Source organism: Eucalyptus grandis, chromosome 8 (genome assembly GCF_016545825.1).
Source record: "Eucalyptus grandis isolate ANBG69807.140 chromosome 8, ASM1654582v1, whole genome shotgun sequence".
In the NCBI taxonomy this organism is placed as follows: domain Eukaryota; kingdom Viridiplantae; phylum Streptophyta; class Magnoliopsida; order Myrtales; family Myrtaceae; genus Eucalyptus; species Eucalyptus grandis.
In genome coordinates this window covers 40438841-40452649 of record NC_052619.1, presented here as the reverse complement: position 1 = coordinate 40452649, position 13809 = coordinate 40438841, and the positions used below count along the sequence as shown (strand labels likewise).

Sequence of the window (13809 nt, the reverse complement as noted above, 5' to 3'; positions counted from 1 at the left end):
TATAATATATTGAAACATATTTTTCCATATGAAAAGTTTCTCACGATGTATCGTAGATACTGATTATATTGGGATGGCTTTGAAAAAAATTTGGACCGGCAATTTAGTATTTGCAACGAAGTGAGATAGACAATAAATAACTGGCGAAAGAGAATCTAATTTATGACCAAAAAAAGAGAACCTAATTTCTTACTAACCAATGTCAAAAATCTTCTCATGGTGCATGGAAAGTAACCTCTTTCAATGCAAAATAACTAACCAGGTGCAAAACTTATATTGACTCCTAAATCCTTATACTAATTTGTGATTAGTAATTTTCATATGCAAAGAAATAACTTTGAATATGTTTAATAAAATTTGATATGGAATTGTACAATATTTAATGCGGTTAGTATCATTTGACTTACTAGTAATATTCGTATATGACAAGTAAATTTCATAGACGTGAAAATAACTTTCAATATGCTTAGATTGGAAGATTAACAAAAATTTTGTGGTTAGTGACTTATATATGTAGTATTATCGATACGTGATTAATAATTTTCTTAATAATCAAGATTACTTTCATTAAGATTAATAAATTTGGATCGCACTTTTTCCACTTATCATTTGGCTTTGACACTCCCTTTATTAGTTATACTGACTATATTACCCCTCTTTTTTTTTCCATGTTGTACCTGCAAAGAGTCAAAAGTAGGTCTATTTGGGATCATTTTCTTTGTTTCTTCTTTTTCTTCCATTTTCCTTTTTCATCTTGGTGGTTTTGTTGATTAAGGACTAGTAAATCTAACGATGTCGTCTTCCGAGCAATGATTCTTGGATAAGAATGCAAAACTCTTTATCCTTATGGGTGGCCAATTGTAAAAACATCAGAGTTATCCTCTTCACGTATAGGTCTTTGCTTGTGTTGCCCTTAGGCTTGAGCACCTCGATCATTTTATTTTGATTCTTAGAAATCATCACAAAAATCAAAGCATTGCCATTGAGAACTACACATCGAAGAAGCTCGTGCCGGCATAAGGGTGGTTCTGCCAAACATGTCAAGGATTGATGAGGGGTGATGGTGAGGTAGAGAGGAAGCTTGTGAAGTTATGTGAGACTGCCCTATTATTGGTGAGCATTGACATGTTAGAAGAGGAAGAGGAAGAGGTGCTGGCAATACGCTTAAACACAAGCAAGAACAAGAAGGAGAAAAGTGGAAGAAAAAGAAGAAACAAATTCAAAAAAGGACCCCACATTTGACTATGTGGGGTACAACATTTAAAGGAGGAAAAAGTAAGGGGTAATTTGGTCGATATACTGTAAAATGGAGTGTTTGAACCAAATGAACAATGAAAAAGCGATCCATAAATTTTCATTGACTTGTTATTTATATATATATATATATATATATTTATATATATATATATATATATATATATATATATATATATATATATATATATATATATACTTAGCAATTTTCTTACATATGAAAATAACATGCATGGTAGCTTTTAATATAGAAAACAACAAACATAGAAGGATAATAGCTTTTCTGTCACTAGTATATCTATATGTTATTAATAATTTTATTTTAAATTGAGCAACTTTTAACATGCTTAATAACTTGTAACATGAAAAACATAAAACAGTTAATGAAGGCGGTAACATCTTGTTTGCTTGTAACATTGATATTTGATCATGAAAACTAATTTCATATACATCGAAGTTACTCTCAATGTACTTAGTAACTTTTACCATGACAAAGTAAATTTCATATATTCCAAAGTAGCTTTCTATGTATCCTTTTGTTAGTAATTTTACCTAAATAAACACTACCAGATTCTAGGATAATGCCAGTTCAACTTGCACGACAAAAATTAAAGTGAGTTAGATGGTTGGAGAGTCTTGTCTGATGCTATAAAAATTTACGCTAAATCAGGGAAATGAATGAAAAAGAAAGTGGAGATAATAAATCATGAAATAAATCTTAAAATAGGAAAAAAGAATATGAATATCATTCCAAATATTAATGGTGGTTTGAAATACCAGATTAAAATGGGAAGTATGCTATTATAAGTGATGAGCAGTGTAGGAATCATTATCGACCGCTGATGATTGGCATATTCTATTGAGACGAGGGAAAACATTGTTCTAATATCGCACGTCATTAATAACATAAGGACATTGTGTCGCTTTTCCATGCTTACACGTGCAGTTTATTTTCTCCTTTCAGTAATATTTAAAGAAAAAGACAAAAAAAAAACAAATCGAAATAACAAAATCAACTTCCGAATAAAATGGAGTTACTTGATCTTAAACTTTGGTTTCCACGAATAAAGAGGAGTTTCTTTTAATATTTTAGAGTGTTTTCTCATTTCAAACATTTCCCTAAATCAATTGAAAAACCTAGGTGGTAATCTGGACATGAGTCCAGATGGAATAACAAAATAGCATATCCAGTATTTCGTGACATCTTCTAAGTTTAGTAAATTGAGATAAACCAGGATAAAATGCCGGCTAAGAAATTCGGGCTAGAAGGTGGGATAGACCTAAATTTGATAAAAAAATTAACAAAAAAAAAGAAGAAGAAGAAATCTATCCAACATTGGAGTGATGGAGTCCAAGGACCACAACCACAATAGTCTATCACTCCCGACCTTCGTGCAATTGTCATCGTCTTCGACCAACATCAATCATCATCGCCATTCGGCCAATTATCCTCCTACGACTATTGAACCAAATTGGCTATCGCTGATGAATGATCAAAATCGATGGATCGACCGAAAAGTCGTTTTTATTAAAGAAGAAGAGGAAAAAAACTAAAATGCACGAAACTTTCGGCGTTCATATGTTGGTCTTGAACGGTGGTCACCTGATTTTGCCGCAATGTTTTGATTTCCAATCTTGTTATCTACTCATGTCTGAAACTTGTGTTGACAATTGGAAGATTTCAAAGGAGGAGGAGGAGGAGGACCTCCGGCAAAAACAGTGAGCTCAAATCGTGCTATTCTCGGCCGTGTGAGATTACGTCGACAAGATGCTACCTTAGATTTGGAAGGCAATGCGAGCAAGTGAGATTTTGAGAGATTTTGAATCCTATCATGGATTCACCAAATATGGAAAATGATTTTTTGTAATCAATTGTATATTTGAAGGATTTTTAATCCCATTTTATCATATCATATCCCAATCCAAATCTGGAAGACCAAACATAGCCATAGGATTAATATCATGGAAAACCCCAAATTAGTATACCCGTAACAAATTAACCATAAACTAATTTTTTTATCATAAAAAACTCTAAACTAGTACACTTATAACAATTTTACCTACTATTAGTTTACATTAATTTTACAAGTCAAATTATAGAATTGGATAATACGTAGCAGGTTGGCAAGTGTATCGGTTTGAGATTTTACCTCTATTTGTCATGGATGTACTTGATTTATTATTAATCCAATTTAATGAAACTTTATAGAAGGTAAATTTGCTATAAATGTACATGTTTGGGATTTTTAGTAATAACAAAAATAGTTTTTGATAAATTTGTCACAAGTATATTAGTTAGGATTTTTTATAATATTAACCTAAAAATGTATGCTTTTAAAGCTACACCGCTTGGCAAAATCATTCCTGGGGGAAAATCTAGAGTTGGCTGTGAAGCACCTATCCAATAAAAGTTTTCACCAATCTCTAGCCTGCTTTGCTTTTGGCGCCTTATGCTACCTTATTTGGAAAGTGAGGAACAACTTTATCTTTTGCAATCAAAGGTTCTTCATACTGGATTTAAAGCTATACCTCGATAAAGCACTTAAGGACAAGGCTTTAACTTTCAAAGGGATTTCGGACACCCCCAGAAACAGAAGACTCCAACTGAACTGGGGATTGCATCCTTCTATTTTTGAATGATCATGCTGTCTCTCTATCTCATCTAGCTGGGTCGTGGCTACTTATTCACTGGGAGTGCTTTCTATGTTTACAATAGAGGGCTAGCCATCTCGTTCTTTCCCTTGGAGGGTCTATTAGGTGCTACAGGCTTGGTCTCATAGAAGATGGAGTTGCTCGCGGCCAACAAAGATGCGGTTGGGGATGGATTCGTCTCTTCGGAAGCTGTTACCGACTACTCCTCCTCTGTGCTGGGTCATCGCTACCTAGTCACTGTTAGCGCACTATTTGAAGATGAAGGCTTGGATTTTTGTTATTCCTGTCCTAGCTTTGTCTTGTTTTGCTTAGGGTAGTTCTGTGCTGTTTGCTAGATACCCCCTCTCTGTTTGGTTGTGGCCATTGTTTGGCTGTTTGCTAGTTGTTTTCCTTCTCCTTTTCTACTCTTCCCTCCTTGTCTTGACACCCTTCCACTCGGTTTGATTACTTTATCACCTTGAGTGTAAGTTTTGGTATCGAGTTCCTTTGTTGTACGTACAGCTGCATAGCTTATTGATTTAAAGTCAATATATGTCTTACCTTCTACCAAAAAAAAAAATAAAAAAACCTAAAAACGTATGCCATCTTTGGATTATCTTTTTTACCTTGTGGGTTTTCTTAAATATTACCATAGTTTATTTGATTATTTTATCTTATCATTTTTATTATAGTAAAAATGGAACCTTATTTAGAGTTATATCAAAAAGCTATTCCTACAACTTTATCTCTAATTGTTTTTTTTAAAGATTTTTAGAAATGATATTAATTCTCCATAGATATCTGTAAATTAATCTAAATGTTGGTCCTTTTTTATTGTATAAAAACAAGCACAATTTAGGATAGTAGTATAATTATGAAAATTGTGAAAATACTGAATTATTTGCTTGACTTCGTCCTAAATTGAATAAATTGAAAATTTATAGATCACATCAAATATTTAAGAATAGTTCCAGAACAATATTAAATGAATTAAAAATTCAAGATGACACTGCACATGGCCAAAATTTAGAGATTATTGGTGTCAAATTTACCTTTTTCTATTCTAGTGGATAAAGAAAGGAAAAGCCAGAATGGGAAGTCAGTTAGTACTTCCCAAAATAATCAAAGGAGAGTTAGGGTTTCAAACGTTAGGAAAAGGAGAGAAAAGTCATAAGAAAGGAAATCAATCCCGCCATTCCAAAAGTCTCAACGCAGTTTCAACGCCAATGATAATTGTCCAGCTTATTTTCCATTTTTAACACATTTTCTTTCTTCTCTTCCCAAAAAAACACATTTTCTTTCTGGCCCAAAAAATAAATAAATAAATGAAAAAGAGTGCCCTTTCTTTTTGGAACTCGTGGGTTTTTTTTTTCTTCTTCTTTTCATTTTATTTTCTATTTTTGGGTTTTTTTGTGGGGTAACGACGAAAAGCAAAGAGAAGGGCAAAAAAGGCATAAAACACCAACAAAGAGAAACAGGAAGCGACGAGAGACGCAACACGGGCGCAGCAGACGGGAGCTAGACACCACGAACCAGTGGAGAAGGTTGGTCTCTCGCAATCTATCTATCTCCATATCAACACCATCCCACCACCCTCAAGAGGTCTCTCTCTCTCTCTCTCTCTCTCTCTCTAAAGCTGTATTCTTTTTGGCACTCTGATGGAACCCAGATCCCTAAGTTGCTGAAATCCGTCTCCTTTTATCGTTTGTGGATTGTTTATGAGGAATTTATCTTTCGGTGGTTGTGCAGATCTTGAGGGTCGTTTTTGGATCTGGGTTTTGGGAGATTGGAGTTCTTGTTCTGGGGTTTAAGGGGTTTTGAGCAATGGCCACTGCTTATCCCATTCCCCTCACTGCTGCTCAGGTTCTTTATCATTCCAATTCAACTCTGCTTGTACATGGGGCATTGCACGAGTATGTGCATGACCATATGAAGCATTCTCGATTTTGGGTATTTTTCGTCTTTTGGCCCTGGATTCGATTTTGCACAGTACATGACGTGCTTTCTTTTTGGGTCGTTGGGTTCAGGTGGGTACCTATTTCGTGGGGCACTACTATCAGGTGCTACAGCAGCAGCCTGAGATTGTTCACCAATTCTATTCGGATGCCAGCACCATGCTTCGCATCGACGGCCATGTGAGAGAGTCAGCCACTGCAATGCTGGTAAAATGTTTTCTTCTGTCTGCACTCTAATTATTTTTTTTTGCGGATTCGCACTCTATCTAGTCCACTTTCTGAGCGTGTTCAAATCTTGAATCTGCGTTTCTTGTATTACAGTCCTGGTTAGTGTTTTTTCCTATTTTGTGGCGCGGACCACTCAAATCAATGGACCAGGCATGATGTGTTGTGTGCAGTGTACTGGTCTCCATGTTGCTTATTCTACGCAGTTTCATTTGCGTGAGATTTCTAGATTTCGATTTGGTTTGCATTCAAGTTTTCAATTGCCTTAGCATATTACAATTCATTGAATAGAAAAGGTTGTGATTCTGAGTGCCTTGTAGTCATATTGCAGTTGTAAAGGCAGCAAACTGCTCTGACTACACATATGGACCTCAAGAATACTTTGGTTAATTGACAGCATTAGTCTTAGCAGTATTGGCAGAAATTTTGTTCTCTTTTGAAAAATCATTTTGAAGGAGTGTTACTTTTTCCTTCGGTGGATTTGAAGCATTTCCATCATGATGAGCTAGGTTGTTTTACCAGAAGCATTAATTTAATGTTGTGAATATTGGTCTTCTTTGTGAATCTTGAGCTTGTGATGCTAGTTAAAGTTATTCATATAGATGAGCAAGTAAAGTAATAGATATTGGAATCATCAATTATGGAGTCTTGAGCTTCAAGTACTGATTTTAAATGGCATGCCAGTAATGAGGTAGCTTCTCAATACTCGAGATATGCTATACTATTTTCATGATGGAGATGAACAAATCAGCTCATTCGGAAAGGTGTGCAAACTATGAAAGAGTCTATTTGTGGGAAGTTTCTGCTTTGAAATTACCTAACTTAGTTGACCTGATGGTTGGCATTGCTCACAAACTGCCTGTGTTATTAACTGCTTGGGGTGCAAAATTGTTCTCTAGAAGTACATGCAGTAGGATGTTTATTCTAAAATTTCGGAGTCTGGATAACATTGCATTATTCGTGAAAATTGGATTTCCATATAATTGGTCTGGGTGACTGAGTTAGGCTTGTGAAAAGTACTTTGATTGCTCGAGACACATTCTTTTATTAGGTCATTCTGCTGAATTTTCTATGCAAAAATTGGAGGATGAGTTTGATGGCTGCCAAATGTTTCTATTGTTTCACAGCTTGATCTCTTTCTCTCAAAATTTGATTCTCAGGATCATGCTCCTCTTGATATTTTCTCTTAGATTTATTCTAGAGATGTGAGATTTATGTATATGAACTGAATTGCGGGTGAACTTTGGCTATTGCATATGGTACCAATGGTTTTTTCCCCTTCTTTGACCAATCCAGGTCTCTCACATTTCTGAGCAAAAGAAGATATTTAAGATGACAATTCTGTGCAAGTGTTGCAACTTCCTTCTGTTACGTCAATTAGGTTCACTTTACTCCCTTTAATTCTAAAGAACCTATGATGCAGGAATTAGATTTACATGTCACCACTTGCAATCGAATGTATATCCTTTTTTTTTTTTTTTTTTAATCAGTAGAGTTATTTCTTGTTCAAAGGTTAGAGTGGAACGGGTTATATAAATGAAGAAGCCAGCATGAGCCTTTTCATCACATCTTGTCATACTAAGAGACATCTGAACTCTTATTGATCCTAGGAAGCAAAACATTAGCAACAAACTGAAGGGTTTTCTAAGGGACCTTACTACTAGGAGATATACTTGATAAATTTATTACATAGCATCAGTAAGGTTACAATCAAGTGATTCTCATCATTTACTACATATACTTCTCAAGCTGATATGATAACTTTCTTGTCCACCATACATGATAAATCAAGTTTCTTTTCTATTTGTCTTTTAAGGTTGCCCAATTCAACCTTTTTTATTTGAAAGACCTCTCCTCTGGGTGTGTCGGTGAGTTTCTGCATATATCTGCCTTGTAGTAATAAGATCTAAACCTACTATCTGGATTTATACCTGAGCCTCATACATACGAAGAAACGTCACCCACTTGGCATCTTTCTCAACAGTAAGATGCTCTGAAGGTTAGGTCACCCTTTCGAACTTTTCCATTCGAAGTAGTGGCGAAGTAGTGGCGTGTGTTGGCTTGCATCTCGATCTATGCATCTAAACAGAGGAAAGGGGAAGTGAGCATCCTAATCCGAGGAAAGGGGAAGTGAGCTCATACAGCTCCAGGAAGCTATTCTTTTGATGAGGAGAAGGCTGGGTTCTTCTGGATTGACCTCTACTTGGGATTTGCACCTGCCTGCTTTGCAAGCAGACGACACATAGTCTCAGAACTTGATAAGAAATGAAATAGGAAGACATTCAAAATAAGTTTCAGTCCACTTCTTTAGGACTGATCACGCTGTCTCTGTGGCTACAAGGATGGCAATATCTGACATGACTTTTTTGCACTACGCAACATGAAGCAAAAATGCGAACTGTAGAAAATCCCAAATATGACTCAATATGATATGTTTGACCCCACATTCTGAAACCAGTTAACGTGTTTTCCTCATGATTTAAATATTTGGCACACGGTATCAAATTTATGATGATTTATGTTGACACTTATCTACACCAAATATGAATACCGTTGTACCCCCAACACAAATTGCTAGCCCTACACGACGGGGAGGCTCAGTTGTAGGAAAATGATGCATGCAATTAAACCAGACAATATTTCAATTTACCTTTCAGTTTACTATGTTATCAGTAGAGTTCATTAAGACAACTTGCATTGCAGTTCATTTTACTTGTCTTTCAAGTGTATTTGTAGATATGTAGTATTGGGCACTTGCTTGCAGGCACTTTCAAGGTTAGGTTGCAGTTCACAATTTAAAGTTCAACTGGATGACTATGGTTTGTATCGTTATCGGTGATCTGTAGGGTTTTATATTCTGTGAAGAGGAGGTATCTATAGCACAAAATGCAAATATATGTTAAAGTTTTTTAAATAAGATATTATCTATTAGATAAATCTTTAGCAAATTTGTCTGCTCTGTATCTTATCATTCTTATTAAGTACTATGTAACTATCTGTGTGTGAACAATGTTGGTCAATTTCTACATTGCAAGGATTTTTATTTTTATTTTTGTGCTTCTGCTGTCTAACTTTGAAATGAATCTATTGTGTTGGAAATGAGTTGTGGAAAACATAGATGTAAGAGCTTGTTTTAGCAATTTATCGATTAATTAACTTCCACAGTGAATTATCTAAAAGGTTAGCTTTAATGGTTTGAGAAGGGAGATATTTGATAATCTATACCTTTTGGAATTTATGTTAGAAGGGGGGATAAGTAAAGAGAATTTCAGTATGAGGCACCAAGGGGTTGCCAACCCATTTACAAATAAGAGCCCAAAGCCAAAAAAAGAGTTCTTATTGATTGCTGAAAAATCGGTGAATTACTCGGGCTCTTTGCAGTTATGCAAACTGTATTCTTAAATGGCTTCCAATTTTATTTTTCCCTAAATGTATTCCCTGGTCCCAGAAAGTGGCAAGCGAGGGGCTCTAGGTTGAAAAGTATAAATAGCTGGACCATATGCTCTGCTTGGTCTGTGAGCAACGGTTTGGTGCTATTATGCAGAGGGTCTATCTTGTTCCCAATATATTGGCATAGAGTTGTATCATGTTTCTTTGACTATGTTTGAATCTTACATGATGTCAACGGAAATTGTTCTCTGTGCAGTTTTTCCTAAACAAAGTGAATGTTGTTATTTTATTTCTTATCAGATCTATATATAAATCTTGAACTTTATGCATTCTGTCAATGAAGAGAAGATACGCACCAGGGAACTTACTTTGGTATTTATGTGGCGATGTATATGCGAATCCTTTTAGATATGAGATTCATGATTCCAGCATATTATATCTTTTAATATGACCCCCCATTTGACATGCACAGTTCTGCTTGGTTGCCTGCTGTAGAGTAGTATGATGTTTCCATTTATTAATATGGTGGTCCTGTCTTTAATTGCCCATAGTGTGTGACTTTTTTCTGATTGATGTGTCCAGAGAGGGCCTGTATTAAATTTTCCTTTCTTTGTGGCAGCAAATCCACAAGCTAGTCATGTCAGTCAGTTACACTGGAGTTGAAATAAAGACGATACATGCACTGGAATCTTGGAATGGCGGTATTATTGTGATGATTTCAGGTTCTGTGCAACAAAAGAACTTCACTCGCAGCAGAAAGTTTGTCCAAACATTCTTTCTGGCTCCACAAGAGACTGGCTATTTCATTCTGAATGACATTTTCCATTTTGTCGAAGAAGACCAAACTCACCACCATCCAGCGGTTCTATTAGCTCAAAGCAATTATCCTACCAAACTCAGTGCTTCTCACCCAACTCCGGAGCCAGGTAAAAATATTTGTCTTTGACTGTCTAAGCTGTAATCACGTTGTCAATGCAATTAGTGATGGTGGCCTAACATGGTCATTTGGAGAAAGAAGGAAGCAATAGTGATCATGATTCATAGCGCTCTTATTCAAATAGGCTAATTTTGGCTAAAAAAAGAGATAAGTGGGTTACTTCGCTGTGTTGGGTCTATTGTTGTCAATTCAAATCTTGCAAATTATGTTGAATGGTAGCGTGTAACTGTTTGGTCATCATGAATTCAACTGTATAGTGGTGCTGGAATAAAGGATAGTCACTTGATACCTGCTAAAGGATAAAGAAGAGTAGTCAGATTTAATACACAGAAATAAATTTCCTTCTGAATTATACTTTCTTTGGTAAGAATCTGAGAGTAAGCAATGGGATTTACAGTGCCTACATATGTGATGGGCGGGAAGTCCAGCCACGGGAGTTTGCTCCTATATCTGATGTCAAGGAAAATGGCCCAGTCGATAATTATAGAGTGCCAGAAAGGTCTCAGCCAGTCCCCGAGTCGGAAAGTACATTGGAGACCAATCAGCCGGCAGAGTCAAATGGTTCCATACAGAATGCTGTAAATGCTTTCAAGATAACTCACCAACTTCTGTTGATGAGTCTGTTGGGGAGCCACAAAAAGCGTACTTACGCCTCTATTGTGCGTGCTGCATCTAGAAACTTTTTTTTTTTTGCTGTTTCAACATAGATGTACACCTGATAATTTCACAAATCTAATGGTAACTATTCCTGCTTGTTTGCTTAATAGCTGCGTGTTGCCAAGGGACAATCTGCACCATCTGTAGCTCCACCTCCTTCAGTGAACAAGAATTCTTTAGCTGCGTCAGAGTGGGATCATACTCCGGAGCCCACGGGGCAGCAGCCACTTGCACCAACTAATGTGCATGAACTGTCTGGAGCAGAGACAGTAGAGGAGGTTTCAGGTGTAGATGATGAAGGTTAGTTTTCCAGCAAACCCTATCGAACATTGATTGTCTTGTGAAGAAGTGTAAAGTAAGCTTCAGCATTAAGTATCTCTGTTGAACTGCATACAGTATTTTCTGAGTGCATTCCAGTCCATCAGTGTTCCACTTGTGTAAACAATTCCATTAAAATTTCATAAAAGAATCTTTTCTGTTCTTTGCTTCCTTTTAGGTGAAATCAAGTCTGTTTATGTAAGAAATTTGCCGCCTACTGTTTCTGAATCTGAAATAGAGGAGGAGTTTCAGCAGTTTGGTAAAATCAGGCCTGACGGTGTAGTCATTCGGGGTCGCAAGGTTTCGCTCTTGTCCTTTCTAAACTGTAAGATTCAAAGCAGATTGTTGGCTCTCCTTATTTGCTGAAATGTGTTAATATGCAGGATTTAGGTGTTTGCTATGCATTTGTCGAATTTGAAGACATGGATGCTGTACACAATGCTGTCAAGGTATGTAGTTGCATTGGATCATTTTTCATATTATATTAAAATTAGATCTGTTTCTACTATGGTGTTTCTGAACCTGGACTTGTGTGAGAACACTTGATTGGTATGCAGTTTGACCACTCCACTGGGGACTCGTTGAATTGGTGGTTCGACCTATAGATAATTAACCTATTGGAATTATTGTTGTTGTGATGCATGCTGAACAATTTAGCTAAGTGGTTTAAACTGTGGAGAATGCATTGACAGGAAGTTATAGGCAGCAGGTTCAAAGTACGCATAGTGCACTAATCGTTATTCATTGCTTTTGGCTTGCATTGAGAAACAAGAGACAGTGTTGTTGTCACTATTTTTACGGGATGAAATGCACTTTTGTTTTAACTGAATGCTTGTATGGTTAACTTCATTGGTACAGTCAAAGATCTAAAGAACTTGAAAATTTATGGGTGAAAAGTAATGCTATGTATCATCAACTTTAAATCTATTTATGATTGGAGAAAAAAACAACACTGAGAATTCTGAGCTGATATGGTCTTAAAATGGTGTATCCTTTTGATATATTTATTACATTACAAAATGTATTTATCAAGACTTTATTACACAAGGTGAACCAAATTGAGTGAAGTCTAGATGTTGTCTTTAATTGGTTTTGTGTAGAGGATGGTTTTTATGAGAGCCAGGTTGTGTTGAGTTTGGGTTGGCTTGGCTTGGGCTTGAGGTTAACTGGGATTTTTATTCGTTGACTTTTTGGTTGAAACTCAGTTGGATCAAGTCACTTTTTGGGTGGGCATGTGACTTTTGATATTTTCTTTTCTTCAAGGTGCTCATGAAAATTGTAAGTTTTAGATGTTTTATGGGTAATTTTCTGTTTTCTATGCTATTAGCGGATTGCAATTTTCTTGTAGATGACCCAATATAATTGTGGATATATGACTTAAGACCATTTGACCTATCTTTTATGTAGGCCGGTAGTGCACAGATTGCTGGGCGACAAGTGTACATTGAAGAACGGAGACCGAACAGCAACATTCCATCCCGACCAAGTACGCTTTGCATATAAATCTCAGCGTCGCTATTATTTATGAATTTCCTCTTTATTCTTCAGTTTTTAGTGATCAACACTTCTTGAGCAGGACGAGGCAGAGGGAGAGGTAGCTACCAAACAGAGGTTTCGAGGGGGCGATTTGGCGGGAGAAATTTTAGCAGGGGGAAGTGGGCAGAATGGAGTGGACAGAGAATACAACAAGCCAAGAGGGAACGGTTTCTATAAGCCAAGTTCTCGACAAGACAGAGGTGTGTTGGGGCAACAAAATTCGAGGAACGGGCAAAGCCTACAAGAGTAGAGAAGCTTAGCAAAAGGAGCACAAAATTTTGAGGCCAAACTTTTTGAACTCATCACATTCAATCCCATCAATTTTTACCATAAATTGATACTGACAGGAGCCAATTTTACTGTTTTTGGGAGGACATATTCGTGAAGAATGGTACCAGACACGGCTTTTGCTAATTTATAGGGTATGAGTCCGCAATTGAGTTTAAACTCCGACATTTCGGAGTGAAATTTGTTGACAATTACCTGGTTTTCACATGAAATTTTCTGTATGAGTCCAAGTTCTGAACTCATTGGCATCATCAATAAGAGGTATAGTATTCGCCTTGAAATTCTATTCTCATTGAGTGATTCGATTCCTATCAAATGTGACATTATTGAATGTGTCCTAAAGATATAGGTATTGCGTCGAGAATTTGTCTGCAGTTGAAAAGGCCGCAGCTGGTATGTTTTCTTTTTCCCCGCGTAGTGATTGATTCGTCCGGGACAACAGCAAGAAAGAGTTGCATCTGATATCGATTATACTGTTGAAATCTACTTGATTTGAGTGTGTATGATTAAATCCTTGTTTCTGTCACGAATTTGGTTATAATTATTCCATGTTTGCTCTGATCCTGATGAATCTTTTTTTGTGCTTTTTATAGAATAAAACTTGATGCTGATCGATTA

General features: G+C 36.3%; 1 protein-coding gene across 1 annotated transcript; it reads left to right on the top strand.

Moving 5' to 3' along the window:
- Positions 1-5359: 5359 nt before the first annotated feature.
- On the top strand, positions 5360-13483 carry LOC104414423 (nuclear transport factor 2). The gene is given in 11 exon segments (XM_010025536.3): positions 5360-5487; positions 5635-5748; positions 5913-6047; positions 10075-10381; positions 10790-10983; positions 10986-11051; positions 11160-11349; positions 11546-11667; positions 11751-11816; positions 12775-12853; positions 12944-13483. Coding segments are annotated over 10 exon segments (1335 nt in total). The 5' UTR covers positions 5360-5487; positions 5635-5709; the 3' UTR covers positions 13081-13483.
- Positions 13484-13809: the final 326 nt, after the last annotated feature.